Source organism: Dunckerocampus dactyliophorus, chromosome 1 (assembly GCF_027744805.1).
Source record: "Dunckerocampus dactyliophorus isolate RoL2022-P2 chromosome 1, RoL_Ddac_1.1, whole genome shotgun sequence".
In the NCBI taxonomy this organism is placed as follows: Eukaryota; Metazoa; Chordata; class Actinopteri; order Syngnathiformes; family Syngnathidae; genus Dunckerocampus; species Dunckerocampus dactyliophorus.
This window is the reverse complement of record NC_072819.1, coordinates 26,285,542-26,307,413: the sequence shown is the minus strand read 5'-3', so window position 1 is coordinate 26,307,413 and position 21,872 is coordinate 26,285,542. Positions and strand designations below refer to the sequence as shown.

At 39.4% G+C, this 21,872-nt stretch overlaps 1 protein-coding gene across 2 annotated transcripts in view; it reads left to right on the top strand.

Moving 5' to 3' along the window:
• Window positions 1-21,872, top strand: part of LOC129190005 (kazrin-like) — a 209,756-nt gene that overhangs the window by 154,816 nt on the left and 33,068 nt on the right. For both annotated transcript variants that reach the window (XM_054792302.1, XM_054792293.1), the window contains exon 5: window positions 20,145-20,336. In XM_054792302.1, the coding sequence (XP_054648277.1) occupies window positions 20,145-20,336 (192 nt within the window). The remainder of the gene's footprint in view (window positions 1-20,144; window positions 20,337-21,872) is intronic.

Sequence of the window (21,872 nt, the reverse complement as noted above, 5' to 3'; positions counted from 1 at the left end):
TTGAGACTAACAAACAACGTTGCAACAAGCAGAGCAACATAGTTTGAGGCAAAAAAGCAATAGACATGACAGCAGTAAATATTGTAACACATCACTACAGGAACACGCAGTGACGCGCAGTCGGAGGAGGCAGTCATGAAAAATTTAGAAAAATATGAAAAAAAATATGAATGTGTCCGTTGAACTGTATTATACTGTAAAAGTATTTTCTGTGTGATTTCAATTGTTCTTAAAAATTGCTGAATTTGTACATTTCCTCATCAAACCAGAAACCAAATGTGAGGTATACGCCATGACTTTCTACAGCCCGTATATTGTCTTTAATGTAAGTGTGACATCAATATTCTGGCCAATCAGACAATAAAATACACAGAAATGTCATACGGGATGCATTTGCAGTACCGGTGCATCTTGTAGGCGTCAGGTGTACGTGACCTGGAAGGTGCCTGTCACCGCCGTGCTTCCACAGAGGATAAGCCAGCATGTTTTTTTTTTAAATACACTAACGGCAGTTCCGGCTAGAGCTAGATTTCCAAACAAGTGCAAGATATTTTTATGCTCTTATGCTTTTATGCTCTAATTAATTTGACTGCCAAGATGGAGTGTTACATACCCAACCTCACCAGGAGGTCTTTTACAACAAGGTATCAGAAGTTTTCCTGGAGATGAATAGGGTGCATGTACCTCATATACAGAAAGAAGGTATGAACACAAATATTTTTTGGTTAAAATAAATTCTAATAAATAATAATAAATAATGAACAACCTGTTTTAACATAAAAATGTTAAACCTCGCTGCAAGTCACTGGAAACAGTCATGAAGTACCATACCATAGTAAATACAGTACTAGAAGTACCATAGTACCAGTCATGGACCAGTAGAAACATGTAGTCATGTTACAATTAAAAACTTTACATAGGACTGCAGCTACAATAGAAATACAACAGTAGAGTGCTGTGCAAACCATTCATGGAGCTCTAGAGACGACTGTAGAAATACGGCATTCACCTGAATATAAGACGATCATAAATATAATGACCTCTTCTTAAAGTCCAGTTTTGGACAAATATTGTTCATGTTTTCATTAATCATATTTCTTAGCAGCTGGCCAGTTGTTTTAATGCTATTCAGTCATGAACTGTGGATGATTGCTGAGTGTCTCTATCACCTTGTACAGCATTTGAGTTAAGAGTCTTTTGACAATACACGGCCACATGATAAATTACACAATTAAGGCTTTTCTCCTCCTTCCTCCCCTTGCAAGATTTTGAGTACAAGTTCAGTGCACTTCTGATTCTTGCTAACATGAAACCATTTCTTACTCTTGCTAAAATCCCCTTGTGCCTTTTACGAGTGAAAGTAAACCCTGAAAACCTGCCCCAGCACTTGACTCAGATTGCTTACTATATATGTCATTTAAATGTTGTGACATATTAACATAAATCCTCACATTTGTCTAAAAATCCAGCTATTATTGTAATAATTATTCAGTCTGCAGGTCTGCATCACTTTGTCCATTATGCATCAACACAATAGAAACAGATGAGATTTGGGGGACATTAAATAATATTGCTGAATAATGAAGGGAAAGCAATCATGATTTTTTGGCAGTGAAATTGACTTGGAACACACTGATACGAGTGTGATGCTTTCAACACCAAAGAAATTCATAAATGCATAAAATGTTAGCTTTTTTTTTCTTGGCGATTAAACAGGCCCCCGAGTATGCTTTCTAGGTCAGTCCATAGTTGCGAGAGCCTCATTTAGCGATGCAATTATCATATTGACCTGAATATAAGACGACCCTCAATATAAGATTACCACTCGTTTTCAAGACAAATCCAAAACAAGAAGAAGACAGTTTTTAATATCAGTGAATTAACAACTGGTAGATTGCAATAAAAATGGGTATCCTATTTCTTAGCTATTGTTTGATGACTCTGCTTCATTGACCGTCATTATCTTAAAATTAGCATCATAACTCCTCATCTGTTGTTTGCTAACTTGCTAACTTTTTTTGAGTGTATCATGGCTGCATTTTTTTGGTCACAGGTGTGTGAGTGACGGGAAAAAAAGCTCAGTTGGTTTGCATGTATATCTCTCAAAACCCCGAATATAGGACGACTCATCTTTTTCAGATTTCTTTCCAGGGGAAAAAAAAAACCCACAGTGAAACCTCATTTAGCAGTTAGCGCACGCCCCGGTTGGAGGGTTTATCAGTTAACGTCGAAAATGTACGCCAAGATTTTGCCTCAGTTGCGTACATTTTCCAGTTAGCGTACAATATGGTGCACGTCTTGTTGTGTTATTAATACACTACATTTGTGTTCTTAATGTATTTTTATCACAAAACATCCTTGTTAGCATCCTATTAGCTTGCTATTACATGGGAACAGGAACTGCAAGTCAGGTCAGTCGCCTGTCTATGATGTAATTAGTGGTTGACTGGTCCTTTGCTAACTAACACAGTTATGCCACAAGTCGCAAAAAATTACCACAAAACACCTTTTTTTTTTGTAGTTTTACAATTATAGTTTTGCATGCATAAAACAATTCAAAATGCATGCAAATACATGAAATGAAAGGAATAAATGAACATTTAAGGTTACTTTTACCTTCATTGAAGACGTGGCTGTTGACAAAGACATGATGGAGGCACAGTGTAGACACGAAGACGGTCAACACGGACACCACCTTCGTGTTTTGAGTTATTTCTTGAATTCAATAGTGTTTCTCCCCTCCGAGTCTCTGCTTTTCTTTTGATTACGGCTACAAAATAACCCAAAATAGAGCCAAAGGTAGATGCAAGTGCCAGCATTTGATAAAGAAGGTAAGAAACACTATTGAATTCAAGAAATAACTCAAAGAAAACACGAAGGTGGTGTCCATGTTGATTTCGCTGCCACATTGTGTTTTTGGCAGAAATTACATCTTCACTGCAAGTAAAAGTAACATTAAATATGTATTTATCCCGTTAATCATTTATATGTATTTGTATGCATTTTGCCGCACGGTGGCCGAGTGGCTAGCATGTTGGCTATACAGTCAGGAGATCGGAAGACCTGGGTTTGAATCTCGAGCATTTCTGTGTGGAGTTTGCATCTTCTCCCCATGCGTGCGTGGGTTTTCTCCGGGTACTCCGGTTTCCTCCCACATTCCAAAAACATGCATGTTAGGTTAATTGGCGACTCTAAATTGTCCATAGGTATGAATGTGAGTGTGAATGATTGTTTGTCTATATGTGCCCTGCGATTGGCTGGCGACCAGTCCAGGGTCTACCCCACCTCTCGCCCGAAGTCAGCTGGGATAGGCTCCAGCATACCCCTGCGACCCTAATTAGGATAAGCGGCATAGAAAAAGGATGGATGGATGTATGCACTTGGAATTGTTTTCTGCACATAAAACTATAACAATAAAACTATAAAAATGTGTTATTTGTTGACATTTTTTTGCTTTCTGGAATGGACTAATTTGATTTACAGTAAGTAATTTATTATGGAAAACCGGATCCGGTTAGGGTACATTTCGGTTAGAGTCGGACCTTCTAGAACAGATTAATGATGCTAACCAAGGACCCACTGTACTGTCCAATAATTGGGTCAATACAGTAAGTAGAAAATACTTGCTAATTATTATTCAATAATAATACCAAGAACATTTTAAATGCCTCCAATGTACTTATTTCCACTACCTGTCGTGAATCCAGGTTCAACCAAAACAGTCATTAAAGTAGACAGATTTTTTTGTCCTTCAGTTTCATTTGGAACATGTTTTACTTGTTAAACTCTCAACACGAGGCAAAAATGTCACCTCCTGTTTCAGTTTTGGTGAATGTATGACATTTTGGTGTCCAAGAGATGAAGGGTTACCAAGACTATAATTTAGAGACTTTACATTCACTTTTATAGAGCAACTCTGCATTTTTGCCTCTGTGCTTTCAACCACTTACAGTATGTTAGCATTACTAGAGCTTGAAAAAGGACACACTTTTCTATTTTTGTCGAAGCACTCTACATTAATTGCACTTGAATCTATAAATAGATGACGACATCGTGTGGTTAGCACATCTTGTAATCTAAATGCATGCATTATTAGCATATTGTTTTTCAAGGCATTTTGTTTGCAGAGAGCCCCAGGCAATGTCAAACAGCTGTCAGGCGAGTTGCGGTGCAACCTGCGCTGTCAGCAGCACACATTCACACTCACCTGTCTGCAAGCCTACACCTTGGCTGGCTTGGCTCCACCCTTGTTAGTGTATGCATTTGTGTGTGGTTGTGTGGGAAAAATAACGACAGCCCTCCTCCACTCCCACCAATCCACTGTTTGAGTGCATCACTGAACCGTTGGGAGTCGCCTTGAACAGGTACACTGTAAAACTGTAACAATACAGCTGCAGCACCTGGATACATTTCATGGAGACAAGGAGAATACTGCTACTAGTTGTTGCTGACTGTTGAAGGAAAAAAGGGATTTTGTGGACTGTAAAAAGGCCTCGGCAGACAAGCGAAGTCTGGTGAGTGGAAATGACAAGTGCAGCCGCCACATTATGGGATTTTCAGTCGTCTTGTCAGGGTTTTACAGTGAAAATGGGAAAGTGGTTCATTGTCTTTTGGGAATAAAGCGCATAAAGAAGTGAGGATTCACTTGCTTTTTGGCGTGTTGAGTAACTCACTCCTATGTCCACAGGGGCTTTATCTAATGAGTCTCCTATCCAGTCACTGTTTGAATGCTGGGCCGTTGGGAGACTTTAACCTGCTCTTACATCAGTGGAGGTCTTTTAGTCTGAGCTGACGGTTGATATGGAGCTCCAACCTTTGACCCACAAATTCAAATGACTGAACGGCACAGACAAGATTGCCCCTTTTTTTGCTGTATGTGTGTTCAAGGTTTTTTGTGGATGAGAACACGGACTTGAATTGTGTAAAGCAAAGTTTGTCCTCAAACAACATGGTGTTTTTATGTCCTTGGAGTCACTGTGCCGTGTTTTCACTATAAACACACGGCCTGCTGATTACACATTCACTCTATTGGTTACAGTTAGTCTTTGTCAGGAGGATCCCCTCGTTTCATAGATTTCTTTACTTTCCTATTCATTTGTCACCTCTGCTTTCAATACAGTACACTGGTTATATGTAATCACCCTCAATGGAGCTCTATAAACCTGTTTGTTAGGCAGTATTTACAGTATGTAGGGATGCCATCCTCCAATAGCACAAAAACTGGACAGAGCTGTACGTTTTTGTTTTTTTTCTTTTGGTCTATCTTAACCCTGAGATGTGGTTGTGACACCATCGGTGCTGAGCAAAACAAACACCTGGAGGCTATGAATGCATGTCTTTGCCAAACCACTCAAAGTGTGGTAAGTGTGTTTGCAATTGTGCTCGGTTACTCAGCTTTCTTTGGAAGATTTCTCTGATAGCATGTGTGTATTCTGCTTAGATCAACTGTTTGGCTTTGCAAAACAGAAGTGGACAACATGCAAGACAGTGTCATCATTGCACTTAACAATAGCAGTAGATTGCAGACTAATATAAGCCAAATCAAAGACAGGGATGTTAGCCAAACAACTCCCTTAATCACCTAGAGATTCGATTTCTACTATTGTCTGCACCATGTCGGACGCTTCTAGCAAAGTAGTGACAGTGTCACCATTGAAGTGTTGGCAACAAAGTGAGCTCGTTGCATTTGTCTTCTTTTTGTGTGCTGCAGGTGAATGCAGGAGGAAGCTCCCTGGGGCATCCTCACATTGTGGCACACTTAATTAGAAATCAAAGTAAGATCATCACTGGTCAAGTCACCCACATTATCTTGAGCAAGAGTTTAAATAAATACTGTGTGTTACGTCTTTTTGAGAGGATGGGATCATTTTGTATTTTATTTTCTTTTCCTAAGATTATCTCTGCAAGCTACAGGATGCACACAGTGCTAACACCCGCATTGTCAGATAAAATATGAACCCCATAACTACCTGTGCAAACTAATCTTTCCATCTACATAACAGGATTAATCTGTTGGAAGTTATGCATTTTGTCGACTGGATTTGGCCCATTGCGGAGACATCTTGCTGCTGAACAAGCAAATGTGTTTATTGTTCCTGCGGCATTACAAAAATGACGCTTTGCTATGGACTTGACTCAAGCTCACGCACAAGACTTATCTGAAAATTGAAGCGTAATAGCAACACCTGGGGACAGTGATGTCACCGTAATGGAACACTGAGAAAGAAGCATACGGAATTAATGCAACAAAGAGCAAATGTTGTTGCTTCACTTTTGGCTTTTTCCCTGTCAGGGGTAACACAGTAAAATAATGTGGTATAATATGTTTTGATATCTACATTGAAAACATGTCCTGACAGCAGCACAGTTCTTCAAGCATAAATAAAGCAGAAATTATTGCCTGGCCTGATGCAATAAAGTGACATTCTAATACTAATGTCTAGCGTCTTCTACCAGGCGAAACTACCTTTTGTGACTTGTATCTGATTTTTTCACGACAGTGCAAACAGCACAATTCCCATTTTTTAAATTAGACTCAGGCCTCATTCGTATGTGGATATAAATCCAATATGTACAGTATGTAATGCAACTGCAGTACGGACGATCAGGTCGCATATATCTGACTTATACGTCGTCGAAAGACATGTAATGCCGTGCTCACCGAGACTTTGATAAGGTACGCACCGATATAGGCGAAAGCTCTTCTTGTCATCCGAAAACTATCTTTAAAAAGTGTCAGTGAAGCGGTTGACGGTTCCTGCCACACACACGCTCCTTAGAACAGACATCGCAGCAAGTTCTCCACAAACTGCCATAGCCCAAATTCTTGCCCTCTTTCTTCTTAATCTGCTGCGCAGGATCATTTCCTTAAGAAAATATTGACTCTCGTTGCACAAAATCCTTGAAATTGCCACAAACGCACCGAGTAGCACACACACTGCCGCAATCTTCACTTCCGCAAACACACGGAAATGCATGTGGCGTTGTGCTTTTGCGATAAAGTTCCTCCAAATTTGCCTTGACAAACTGACGAGCTAACCTGGGGAACCTCACTCCATTTACTGTCTCCATCAGATGTAAAGAAAGTTACGCTATTTGCAACAGCAACTGATTGCCAGTCAAACTCATTAAAGTGCTCTTGAAGTGTGAATTGAGCCCATGCCTGCTGTCACGCTATGTGAACCACTACACTACCAATAGCTCTCCATACTAAAGAAGCTGGTCATATATCTAAAGACAGCATGAAGGTGATACATGTAGAAACCACTAAAAAGAATGTGTTCTTCCTTTTCTTTAATATATAATCTGTCATCTGCAGCAATGTGACTTGCAGACATTATAGATGATATCGTCTGCAGCCACGAGGCAACAGAAGAGGCGATTGTTGTGGAATGTGAAGATTAGAGCCTATCTTTCTCTCTGATCACTTGTCTGCTCACGGTGGAGTTGAGTGTCACTTTCACCCCACTCTCACTCAAGTTCAGCCGTCATTTGCTGCAAGGACTTGAAGCATGAAATAGTCTTTTGCCAGCATGTGGATGTCAGTTGGAGGGGGGATGTAGCCTTGTTGATCCACACTGTCTGATGTGAAGGGAGTGAGACATGCACTGATCGTCGTTGCCATTTAAAAGCATTTTGATGTGAAGAAGCATTGTATTCCTTTAAATTCACATTGACTTCTATTTGAGGTAAAAAAACTCCAGAATGACCGAAAGGCTTACTTAAAATAACTTATTATATTATTTTTGAATATACCTTTAAAACAGGGTTGTGGTCACAGCAATACAGTAGCCCCTAGGTTATTGCGTTTAATTTGTTCGAAACCTGACCGTAATAAGTAAATATGATTCCTTCTTTATAAATGGCATATTTTTGTAGTTATGGCATACAAAACTTGTTTACAACTTTCAAACTAAGTTTTTTTTAACATTATTAGAGCACTTTTGACATGAAATAACACTCATACAGTCAACTTTACATTCTTGTTACCCAATATAAGAATATATCATCACAGAAAATAAGCCATTTAAGACATAAACAAAACCCGTGCTCTTGTGTGTCACAGTAAATGTGTTCCGATGCAGAGAAGCAGAGTGGGTGGAGCTCAGAAAGTGACGTTGGGGGTTCAGACTTGAGTTTTAGCTTGTCAATCAAGTCTATCGATCAAGTCTAGTGCTGGTCTCACCGAACATTTACTGGCACCTAGTGACCAATGTAGAATACTACATTCACAATTTGAATCATCTTCTTAATGGCTTATATTTGTATTTCAGTTCGTTTAGCCATTTTTATGCTTGAAAATGCTTAATTTGGGCAAAAAAACCCCATCTAATTTTCTTAAATATGCATTTTTTTTTACTAATAATAGGCCATATTCAACCACGAAACAGCATGATTCATTAATTGTTTGAAAAACTGTGATAGAGTGATGACTGTATTTGTTTTCATAGGCTAAAAATCTAAAGCATTTAGTTAGTTGGATGTCTGCATAATTTGCAGTTTGTCTAATGAAATGCATGTATGCCTTTTAATGTAATTTTTTTATATAATGTATTTTATAAAACAGGCCTTAACTTCTCTTACGTTAAATTAAGGCAGTGCTTCTCAAATAGTGGGGCAGGCCCCCCAAAGGGGACGCGGCGAACTGGCAGAGGAGGCGTGAGAGGCAGTGAGGACTTTCAATATTAGTGCAGACCTTCCAACATGCATGAATTTGTTGTACTCAGCATGCAATTTGATTCTGGAATGTGCTTGTATGATTCACTACTCTCCATTTTGTTGCATTTTGCTGGTTTCACTTTCAAGATCAGTCTATACCAGGGGTCACCAACGTAGTGCCCGTGGGCACCAGGTAGCCCTCCACGACCACATGAGGTGCCCGCAAGCCTGCTTTTCATTCAGGTTTTCAGTTAATAATGAAAGAACAGTAGAAAGAAATGTATTCTGAAATACAAAATGTGAGTTGTGGACACCAGCATTTTGTTAATGTTCTGGTAAAACAAGCATATTCGCTTTGTTTGGGTTTAAAATAAGCTCTGAAAATAAATGTTACAAAAATGAGTAGCTCTTGGCCATTTTCATTTTGGAAAAGTAGCTCTCACAAGGAAAAACGTTGGTGACCCCTGGTCTAGACAGTACAGATAAATAAATAGACATTACCAGTTTCTCAATAGTATTTCAAATCAGGGGGGGCGCGAAAACATTTCTGTCCGCCGGTGGGGGCATGATAGGAATTAATCAATAACCACTGGATTAAGGGAAGCGACAACAAGGGAAGTGGTGAACTGTTGGGGGGGCGTTTCGGCTTTGAGTTCAGTCTGTACAGTACAGGTAAATAAATTTATATTATCAGTTTCTCAATAATATTTCAAATCGGGGGGGACACAAAAACATTTCTGTCCCTAGTGGGGGCAGGACAGAAAATATTGAGAAAGACTGCATTAGCCTAGCATGCATGTTTTTGTGTTGTTGTTGAGGATGCCAGAGTAGCCAGAGAAAACACATGCAAGCACAGGAAGAACATGCAAACTCTACACAGAGATGCTTCACTGGAGATTTGAATGCTCATTCCCCTGACTATGATGCCGACATGCTAACCACTAGGCCAGGGGTCGCCAACCCGTCGATCGTGAGCTACTAGTCGATCTGGAGTTTGCTGGTCGATCGCAAGAACATTTGAAAAAAATGTCTTATCACATCAGTGCCCTCACGTCCGGAGAGCGACCGACAGGCAAGCAATTTGTCCACTGAACACGCCCGTACGCCTCGCCGCTATCCAGGCAGCAACCCGCAAGCCCAAACAGGAAGCCTAGTCCCCAAAAGCCAGCCGGAGGTACACTAGTACACCGGCTCACCTCGTACACCAACTTGCCCCCCCGCGCTAGCAAAAAGGTCAAGAGGGAGTGACAGAGCCAATGCAGCAATGTACCTGCACATACAACAGTAATTATTGCACGTTAATAGGGCTGATAATCTGCTTTTGCTACCTCAAAGTTAAGGCACAAAAATAACTCCATAGACGTGCAAAATGAGAAAAAGCTGAAATGTTGAAGCCAACAACAAATAATAACACAAAGCATATATTGTATATATATATATATAATTTTCTCAGCAGATATATGTATATATACAGTCAAAATTATTAGGCCACTTTTGTTTCTTCACTTTCTTGTTCATTTTAATGCCTGATACAACTAAAGGTACCTTTGTTTGGACAAATGTAACAATGACAACAAAAATAGCTCATAACAATTACATTTTTTGGCAGTACAATGCCAAAAAACAATAGTTATTATCAAGAAAACCATGGATGTTGTTAGATACCGGCTCTTAAATTAAACTCCTATGAGCTGTAATTGTTATCATCATTATATTTGTCCAAACAATTGTACCTTTAGTTGTATAAAATTGATGAATAAACTGAAGAAACAAGGGTGGTCTAATCATTTTTTCCATGACTGTATATCCTATGGTGACTACTGCACTAGGCTATCATGCAGCCTTGAAAAAGTTCAATATTGTAAAAATAATAGTGCCACACTGTAATCAACAAATTAACTGCACAGGCTTCCTCAGCTTTGAAATGCTCTCTTAATCTGAATTGCACTCCTGAATGAAATGACCTTCTTCACACTATTCTCATTTATTGCGATGCACCTCTATGATGCTTATGTTGCAAGAAAATATCCTTATTATGAATCTAATGTAGTGCTTAACTTCTGTGTGTTTAACACGGCATGTGGATGAGCAGATGTCTCTTTCCAGTAGTGGTTACCATTATTGGGGAAATGATCCCTTCAATATATCCATATCATATCATGGATATGTTACTGTATAAGTATGAGCAAATGAGTTTAAAAGAGGCTAAATACCATAGAGGCTCCATGTGTCCTCATCTATAAATACCTACTCATACTGAATACTTTTCCTTTTCATCAATGTCTAAAGTAATGCAAAATATTACAGTTTGATTTCTGTGATTAAATGCCTCGAGGCAAGTTGTGTTTGATTTTTTTTTAAGTATATTTTTCCCACCTTTTCTCATTTTCATCAGATGTGACCCTGTCATTCCCTGAGGCGACACAGGGAAATAGTTCTACTCATGAGAATTGACTAGCTAATCCTGAGCCAAGCACCTGCAGACCCTCACTGAAGGCTGTCTCCATCACTCACTGCTGTGGCATTACTATCGTCATGAGCCCTTGATGAATTTGCTATCAGTCGTCCTAACAGACCTGTGCGTCTGTGTGTGTGGGAGAGAGACAGACACCCCTTCCAGCTTTTATTAATGGTCACAGCGATGCAGTTCTGCCATCATTTATTCTCATAGGAAACCCATCGTTTTGCAGTTTTTGTAAAACTGTCGTAAATAAAACAAGTCTACTTTATGGATTTTATTGAGCTCATAATAGGTTTTGATGTAGGGTAGACTAGGGCAGCTGTGCACTTCTGGAGTGTATGATGTAAATAGTTGCTTGTAATATTCTACCTCTCAAGTGTATAAAAGAGGTAGCCAGAAAGACCACATCACACTTGTCTACAAGCTCAAATAATACACAATAGAACTGTAACAGTCAAAGCCTCTGAAGTTGTATAACTTGACCATTTTGTTGGGGATATAATGCCTTTAAAATTTCACAAAACCTGGTTTTATTTTAAATTTTACAGTAGTCAATTTATATACAATCTCAGGGGTCCCACTGGAGCAACACCGTCTTGCAATATGTAGAATGAGCATCTTATTATTGCCATGGCAACCCTTACTTTAAATGTATATAGACTCTCCATGTGTTAGTGGTAGCATTGGGACTAACATTACTGTTTCAAGTTGTGTGCAAAGCCTGAACAATGTTTACCACAGATAATTATACAGTATTTATGACAATGTTTATTTCTAACATGATATTTTATAATAGTCAAATTGATGTCTACTGCTGTCTGTTTGCATTTATCAGTTGCTTAAGGGTAATTTACACTTACAAAGTTAGGGGGGAATTTATTCATTTCTGTTTCAATTTGAGTAAATAGGAAATGCATGTTGGATGCCCATCCATCCATCTTCTATGCCGTTTATCCTCACTAGGGTCGCGGGTATGCTGGAGCCTATCCCAGCTGACTTTGGGAGACAGGCGAGGTACACCCTGGACTGGTCGCCAGCCAATCGCAGGGCACATATAGACAAACAACCATTCATTCTCGCATGGACAATTTAAAGTCTGCAATTAACCTAACATGCATGTTTTTGGAATGTGGGAGGTGTACCTGGAGAAAACCCATGCACGCACACAGAAATGCCTGACGAAGATTGCGGCTGCATCTATGAAAATCCATTTGTTTCAGTGGGCATCATCATGGGAATTGAACCATTTCAAAGTTGAGAAAATAACCTGAGCGCTTGTGACCCTGTAGACAGTGCTTCTCAAATATTGGGGCGGGCCCCCCTGGGCGAGGGGTGAACTGTCATGGGGGACGTGAGAGGCAGGGAGGACAAAACAATTCTCAAAAAATTGAGAACCGCTGCTGTAGGCAGAGACAAGCATTACCCAAATATGGCGTCCCCTTCCATCTGCGATTTACATGCACTTACAAAAGAAATTGAATGACATTGTTTTTACAGTTGTCTTGAATTTGTAAGATAATGTGTCACCCAATTTACACAGTTTAAAAATCAATACAAAAAAATCTGAAAAACAATATAAACACTCTTACCACAAAATAAAAAAATGATGTAAATAAGTGAAAAAATAATGTGAACAAATTATGATAATATATGATAATAAACAATTTAAATAACCACACAGTAACTCTAAGCTACATTTACATTATGCAATAACTATATACAAAAATAACTACATGCAAAAGCTGTATAAAATGCCTATCTAAAACCAAATGCAAAATTACGTACAAAAATGATAGGCATGGGGAGATTTACTTGTTATCATTTAGTAGAGTGGCGCACCCACATCCACAGCAAACTGTATGAGTCTCCCGCGGTTTAGATTGGCTGTCAGATGTGGAGGGAATTTGGCGATATCAAAGTAGTTCAGAGGACGACAAGCGGCTGGTGTTGACAATTCGCTCTGGATGTCAATGCGTTACCCACCGGTGCAGCCGGCCAGAGCCGCCCACCGCCTCCCGTGCGCACGACCAGCCACGTGCCGGTGACGAGCCCCGCCAACCGCAACTGCCCATTGCCCCCATGCGTGGCGCCCATAAGGCGGATAGCCCGAAAAGTGATTGGATTTGTCGGACGGCCTGGGGGTCCTGCTGGAGTGCAGTCAAGCTGATCTTGCATCCAAATTCTCCTTCAAGAAGGCGCCTGATCCTCTAAGTTTCACTAGTGATTTTGAAAAAGTAAGTCAAATATGTTTTTGTCTAAATTCTATGATTCCCCTTTCATATCATATCGCCTGGGCGTCACCAATCTGCATGGTGCCGGCAGGCACGAGGGAACCCCCTGGAAGCATGACATGACCACATGAGGCGCCTGCAAGCCTGCTTTTCATTCAGGTTTTCAGTTAATAATGTGAGAACACTAGAAAGAAATGCATTCTGAAATACAGAACATGAGTTGTGGATACCAGCATTTTGTTAATGTTCTGGTAAAACAAGCATATTTGCTTTGTTTGGCTTAAAATAAACTATGAAAATAAATGGTGCAAAAATTAGTAACTCTTGGACATTTTCAATTTGTAAAAGTATTTCCTACAAAGAAAATGCTGGTCACCTGTGATACAGCCACTAGTACATCAAAAAATTTACACGTGATCGGTTTCAGTATCGGTATTGACCAATTTCACTCATGGATGATTGGTGTCAGTATCGTCATCATAAAGCCCTGATCAGAGCATCCCTACTTTGTAGTAATATTAATTGGCCATTGCTTTACATTTGAAGCAATGTGAGTTTTTCCAATTTAAGAGATTGAAGTAATAGCTACTTTAAACATAATTATATTGGAAGTTCATTTTTTTCCTGATTTTTTGCCCCAGAGCATCTGCCCACATTGCCTAATGGGCCAGCTGGCTCTGCCTATGAAGTCATGAAATAAAGCTTCTAGAACAACGCTGCCACATGTCACTGAATTATGGGATACAACCATGACGAGACGATTTTAGAATAAATATAAATATGTTGAACTATTTCAATTGCTTCATTGTTTCTTGTGAAGGACACACTTGGTATCAGTGAGTAGTATATTTTCCACTAGTGCAACACAACAGATGGGACATACAAAAAAAAAAAACATCATTGCGTTTTTTTTTACAGTGATACATCACCATTTAATAGGCTCCTCTGAGGAAAGTTAGAAATTGGCACTCGATAGAAGTTGTCATGGCTGATAAGTGTTGATGGGCTCCACTGCTGCTCTGAGAATATACACGCTGGTACATCACTGGTGCATTCAAGGATTTGTTTCTCTTCGGTTGCAAAGGCAAGCCCCCCAGTTGCACTAGCACAGACAGCAGTCTTTATTTATGCTTGTAAATATTTTGGATAGTTTTGATAGATAAATAGACTTCGGTTAGTACTGCATGAATCATATTGTCATCTTTATGTCCCCTGTATGAAGGTGTTCATGGATGCTGTGATTATGTTGCCATGTAACTGTAGTCATCATCATAACAATGTGCACATTAGTGTGTTATATCAATTCATGTTATAAACTACATCTTTTGAGGTCTTTGTGTTGTGCGTTGCTGCTGTAAAGAATATCAAATTACCTTACCTTAAATTACTTTCTTTATCAAATGTGCTGTGCCCCTGTACAGATTGTGGAGTGATACGGTGTGTCACAGTGTTGTCATCATATAGCGAGCAGAGAACTCACTCAAGCACACACACGCACACACAGATAGTGCCGTTGCATCAGTTTTCGACCAGTCTCACTTCAGCCAAGTTTAAGTCCAATTGCCTCGTGTCCACTGGCCTCTATGACGGATGTTTTTTCAAGATTTACTTTCAAGTCTTTTTTTTTGTAAACGTGGGAGAGGAGAGTGTGACAGCAGATGTGTTTTCCATTGATGTGTTGCTTAAAAGCAGCTTTCTCTGTTTACCGATGCAGCAAAGCATAGTGCAGTGTCATTAAAGCGGCCATGTTGTTTTAAAAAGGAAAGGTAGCTGTAGCCGTCAGTGCGCTATTGGCCGTGTGTAGTCATAAGCAATGCATATTTCCTGCTGTTTAAAGGATACATTATTCAGACTGTAAAAAACACTTACAATGTGCAACAAGAACAGAAGAAATTACAACTACTGTATTCCATCACTGGGCTCCACTCTAATAGACATGGTTGCCCAATAATGGCAGGGTGCATCGTACACATCCCTGGGAAAAGTACACTGTCATTATTTTATGTGGTAGTAAATGTTAATTCACTATTTTTTATTTATTTCTTTGTCAGTGATATAACTTTCTACAGCTCAATCGGTAATGTTTTAATGTGTGTTTAAATGACATCTGCTTTGGTTCTTGTGTTTATAGTGCTCATCAGAGACATAGGAAAAAGATCGCTATTGTGGTAGATTCCTGTGCAGTGATTGTATTGTGACAATTTAAATACTTCTTTCTCACATAAGTTTTTCGCAATCTACCGGCCTGTTGTTCTATACTTATCACTGACTAACAAAATATACCCCAACATATTTGTCATGTTCTGGCCTTGTGGTGTTGCGTGTCGACCCCAAGGATGCGGAGAGCAGAAACCAAGTGCAGGTAAAAAGTCTTTTTAATTATGGTTGCTGTTCTGCAACGGCATGGACACAGCAAAGAGCAGTGACATCCTCTACAAACCACAATGCTTCCACAACACAACGGACAGCGCACCTGAACTAGATAGGGAAGTGACTCAAACTAGAAACAGGTGCGAGTGATTAAAGTGAAGCATATGAAACAGAAAACAGGGCAAGGCAGGAAATGATTACAAAATAAAAGTCTTACCACAGGAACAAAGGCATAAAAGTGAACATAAACAAACTGTCACACTGGCTAATTTACTTTTATACTTTTTTGTATTTATTTTCTGCTTCTTTAGTTTTTTGTATTATAAATCTTCTATATAATGTGTGTTTCTTCTTACAAGCATTTTGCAGTGCTTTTGTCATCCAGGGCCGATTTCTCTTCTTTTGCTTATTAGACAATTCTCTAATGGACAATGCTTGTCATAGAACTTCATATAAATGTTTACAACGTGTTCATATGCTTCATCCACATCATTTTCACCATACACGTGTAGCCGGTTTGTGCTAACACTGGCTAAAAATAGATCCTGCGTCGTGTTCTTTGACGTTTTTGAGTGACGAGGAGACAGTTGCAGTTCTCTTGCCAGCCAGAGGGGGCGTTTATTCTTTGTGCACAACCTGTGTACAACATATAAAATGTACAGTAACTTGAAGAAGTTTCCTGCACACTTCTCCTCTCCTCAGCAGTCCAGAAGGCGACTGAAGCATTTTATACAAAATATACAAAAAGAGGGAGCTGACATACCTGTGCACAGCATATAAAATGCACAGCAACTTCAATAAGTTTCATGCACATTTCTCCTAAAAAAAAAAATAAATAAAACCACATGAGTATTAATATTAAAATAAACAATGCAACCAACATCTGTTCAGGTTGAATTAACAGTTTGTTTAGCTGCTACTTTTGCTGTTCTTTTTCAACATAAAAGTAATACAAACACCACATTAATATCAAAAATAAAGTGCAACCAACATCTCTTCAGATTAAATGAGCAGTGGGTGAACCTGCTACTTCTCTCATTTTAATAAACAAACAGCAGTCCCCTCGCTCGTCTGTCTGCATTGTTTTCTGCATCCTGATTGGCTGTAAAGCATTGTCAATCAATCTACTTCGTGCCGTCCTGCGCGTCTCCTGTGCCATCGCTAGCTTGCTTGCTTTCTAGCTTGTAAATGAATCTTCTGAGATCTATTTAGTCTAAACCATACAAGTAGGAAATGACACTGATCACAGTCATAAGTCACTGATAGCAAGAGCTGGGCTGATGCGTGGGCGCTATTATGCAAATGCAGAGGTTCAAGCAGTCATTTCCAGGAACGTCTGAGGATGGAGGTTCAATTTACTGTTTCACTGAGCCGTAATAACAATGGTGCAAGTCTGTTTAGGACAATCAAATAGGATAGAAGCGGAAATGGATGACTTTGAGTGCACAGATTTGTTTGCTGGTTCACGCAGACACAAAGTCCAGATGCCATTAGCCACAATTTAGACCCATTTTGTCCTGAACTGTAGTGTTTTGCTGCCATGGTAATCAGGAGTGGCTTTTAGATTGAATTGCTCTCATAGATATTGTCTAATAGTATTCTTTTATTAGAGAATACAATACCAAAATATTTATAATATATTTCTATCTGTTCTCTACAGTTCTCTACATTCTTTGTTATTAAAGATTTGTTTATTTATATATATATATATATATATATATATGTATATATATATATATATATATATATATATATATGTGTGTGTGTGTGTGTGTGTGTGTGTGTGTGTGTTTGTGTTGTTATTAGTAAGAGCTGCCACTGCCATTGTAATCAGGAGTGGCTTTTAGACTGAATTGCTCTCATAAATATACGACACATGATGATTATATGTACTTTAGTTGTGATTCTGTGCCTGTATTTTTATTTTATTTTATTGTTTTAGTTGTTTTTATTCTATCTTATTCGATCTTAGCCTGTTCTCATTTGCTAGTGCGTGTTTTTACTCTTGTGAAGGTCCTTGGGCACCATTGGGATGTTGTAAGGTGCTATACAAATAAACTTTGATTTGATTTTATATTTAAATTATATTTATATTTGATAAATATTGCAGAAAAGTATTATTTTTCTGCAAGAAAAAAATTAAAATATTTGATATAATTATGTATATAATGTTACACTGGATATTTATACACATTCTTTGTTTAAGTTATTATTAGAAATATTAAATGTTAATAATTTCATATTTTAATCTGTAATGGCTGACTTTCCAATCTGTAATAATATGCAGAAAGTTAAACACACTTCATAAATCTCGAGAGGACAATTGAGGTTCTGCATGTAAAGATAATTATTAGACATCTGTTTTCACTTTACATTAATGTCCACACAGTACATTTGCACAATGTTAAAATGCATTTTGCAGTTAAAATGTGCTCATTTTGTGAGCCCCAAAGAAGTTGTCAGCTTCAGCGAGGTGGATGGTTCGCCGCCTTATGTACACCTGGAGGGGAAGCACACATCACGCGGCTCTCTCCCACTCAAGAGAGTGTCATTTGTAATGCACAGCTTCAGTGCATGCGTCTTTGCCAAGCTAGAGGCCCTGCGAACATTGAAAAATAGGTGGCTGTCTTAACTCTTTCCAACCTACTGCCTTTCTCTCCGCTTTGAAACTTTTGACTGTCTTATCTGGGGAGCTCGCCAGATATGATAATATCCACTGCAGTATAGTATAGTATTTAGACAGTGAATCTAGCAGAGATGTTGTGGGTTTTCATGTGTTTGCAGTGATCATGTTCATCATGAGTTACAGTTAGGTTTTGGGAGACAACACTGTTTAATGTACTTAATGTATTTTTTCGTTTTTTGAACGAAGTGAGCTTGAGGCATCATCATAGAAGATTTCTGTGGTATGGAGCAGTCGTAAGAATTGTTGGCAAAAGAAAGTGTGTGCTTCTGAAACACAGGGTGTACTCACACTAGGCCAGGGATCCTGACATTTTCCCCGAGGGCTGCATACAGAAATATTTAAGAATACGGTAATACGGTACAATATGATACATTTTGTGCATTTTGTGAAATCCAGACTTCCCAGTTTCCGCCCACCTCTCCCAGTTCCACCGTGGGGACACCGAGGTGTTCCCCAGCCCGCTGTGCGAAATGGTTCCTCCAGCATGTCCAAAGTCTATCCTGGGCGCTCCTCTCTGCTGGGCATGCCCAGAACACCGCACAAGGGAGGTGTCCTGCAGGCATTAGATGCCCGAGCCAACTCAACTGGCTTCTCACAAATATATATATATATACAGTATATAATGAATGAATACATTTTATTTATAGAACATGCAGTGAACCAACAAAAAATATGCCATGGGCCAAAAATAGTCACAGGCCACACTTGCATCCTGCACTAGGCCATTCATACCGTGCTGGACTTAGGTGCAATTCCCCCTCCCTCTTCTGGCCCCCACTGATCTGCACTCATACGGGATATGAATGCTATTGCCTGTTTGATTGACCGTCACTTCTATTCTGCTGTATTACTAAATGTTTTTCTTATTTCAAGTCGCTCTGATTATTTATTTTGTGCAAAGTGGCAGCTGTCATTAATTGCGTGTAAGAGGAGCGATTGCGTTAATTATGACATGTGCTGTGGGTTTGACATCTGGACTATGTTGAGTATTCTTATTTATTGCTGTAATGAATTGTGTCATTATCATTAAGAACTTGCAAGAAGCGATGACACTGTCATCATTTATGACTCGGCTCCGTTGTGTGCATGCATGTGCATGGAATGGAATTGTGCCATGCCCTGGCCCACTTCTTCCAGTCGTGCACGGATCAGTGCACTCACACTATCCAAAACGTGCTTTAGGTGTGAAGTGTGCCCAATCATGGTGTGTTTGGCCTACTGTGAGTCCGTCCACAAAAAGAGCGTTTTAATATGTTGCAAGACTCATTTACTTTGTGAGTTTGTTTATTCATTTTGTTGTTTTTTCCTTATCACAACAAGTAGAAGTTGAATATTAAACTGTCTCTGTATATTTTCCAGTTATTCTTTCAACACAAATCAAGCAGGCCCCACACTTTCACATGTCAGTGTGTTATCAGTCCTCTTCTTCATCTTCTCATTAACTGGCACTGCAGTTATCTAAATTAAAAATGTAACAGTGTCCTCACATGTTGATGCTAAATTGGGTTCTACTGTATGCACAGAGCAGCCAGAGCATTATGACCACTTGCACAGTATAAAGAGATCTAATGCAAGAGATGAAAACATCCACCTTTACAGATATAATAATGGTCATGACAATGCTTTTGAGAGAAGGTATTACATTTTTGTTCAGGGTGGACCTTATTTAGTTACTCGAGAGTCTAAACATCAGACTCACATTTCTTGCTATTGTTTAACACTTTTATATGTGTTGTAGTTCTGCTACGTGAAGAGGTGGCACAGCTCCAGGAGGAGGTGCACCTGCTGCGCCAGATGAAGGATATGTTGAGTAAGGACCTGGAAGAAAGCCAAGGAGGATGCTCAGCCGATGTACTCTCTGCCACCGAGCTCCGCGTGCAGCTGGCCCAGAAGGAGCAAGAGCTGGGCCGAGCCAAGGAAGCTTTGCAAGGTCAGACCTTGAGCATGGTGGCAAATAAGCTGCGTGCGCTATTTAAAACTCTACAAGGTCACTAGGATGCACTGTACTGTCATTGTCACAGCAACGCTTGGTCCAGAATACTGTATACTTGATGCCCACATCTTTAGTTACACCTGCAAGGTTAAATACGTCAGAGTAGAAAATATGAGTATGAAAGAATCAATGAAAATTTGAGAGAACTGAACTTATTTAGTTAGTAGAATATTGGAAGCATACAGCAAGAGTACAAGCAGAGTAAAACAGGAGCAGGTTTTGTATTTGCCTTTTATGACTTTGTTTTATTCCTCCACACTTTAACCAGGACATTATTTTCATGTCACCATAATGTTAATGAGATGTGTAGCTGCTGCCTATTAGCTGCAATTATGGACCACACCTGGGTTTTTCGGTAGATGATCGCACATACTGCAACATGTGGCGCTTCACATGCAGTATACATATTTGAATGTTGTTATACCCTCTTTACCTTAACCCTCTCGGGTCCCTTTATTTTAATACCCGTTGAGGTCCTGAAAGAAAGAAGTCTATTCTCAAAAACTGCTATAAAAACAACAGATTAATAATTCTTTCTACTTTTTTTGCTTGGATCTCTCAATCAACTTGAGTTTCTAATCAAAAGTACCAAACATGTAAATAGGCATACTGTATGTCATTAACATAGGTTCTGCATAAAGCAAAGTTCAGTCTCTTCACCTCAATGGCACAGCACATACAGCACATAGACACACGCATGCGCATGGACACATGACACACATATGCAGACACATGAAGCTGTGAAATTCGAACCGCAATGTGGCGAGGGATGACTGTATACCTTTTTAAAAAGGAATAAGCTGATGAAGCTGACCAATAATTTCCAGTTTTTAATGTTACTGTGTTGTCTATAAAAATTTGTGAACAACCAATAATCGGCAGAGCCGATATTCGGCGCTGATATTTGGTATTTTGACACGTCTGCTTTTTTAAAAATCCGGCCGACAAGTAGGGTTGGGCATCGATGGGAACTGGGACTAACATTCTGATTCTCCTGGGATTGTTAAAATTTTAAAATTTTGATTCCTAGTTTTGATGCACAGTCCGCGAACTGAAAGAAATAGCCATGAACACCAACAAAGAAGAAGCCAGCGAGTACCAACGAAGAAGAAGCGGCCGCAAAGTTTGGCTTAAGTTCCTAAAAAAGAAACGAGCCATCGGCTCAGCATATCATTTGCATCACAATGAGATAATCCAAAAGAGGGTGCACGACAAACATGATTGAACACCTCCATATTCATGGTGTAGAAATAACAGTGCCCCGTTTTTGATACGCTATGTCAGACTTGTTCTCAGCAGCAAGAATCATGGAAGTCAAACAATGAATGACGTCTGTCCTATGCCAATGTAACAGAGTTTCAGGATGCCCACTGATGTCGTGGAAGTTCGGTGTAAATAAAGGACGAGAACTACGTCTGCAGGATGCAACCCACACAACACATTTCCGGCCTTCAAAATAACAGCACTTTGCAC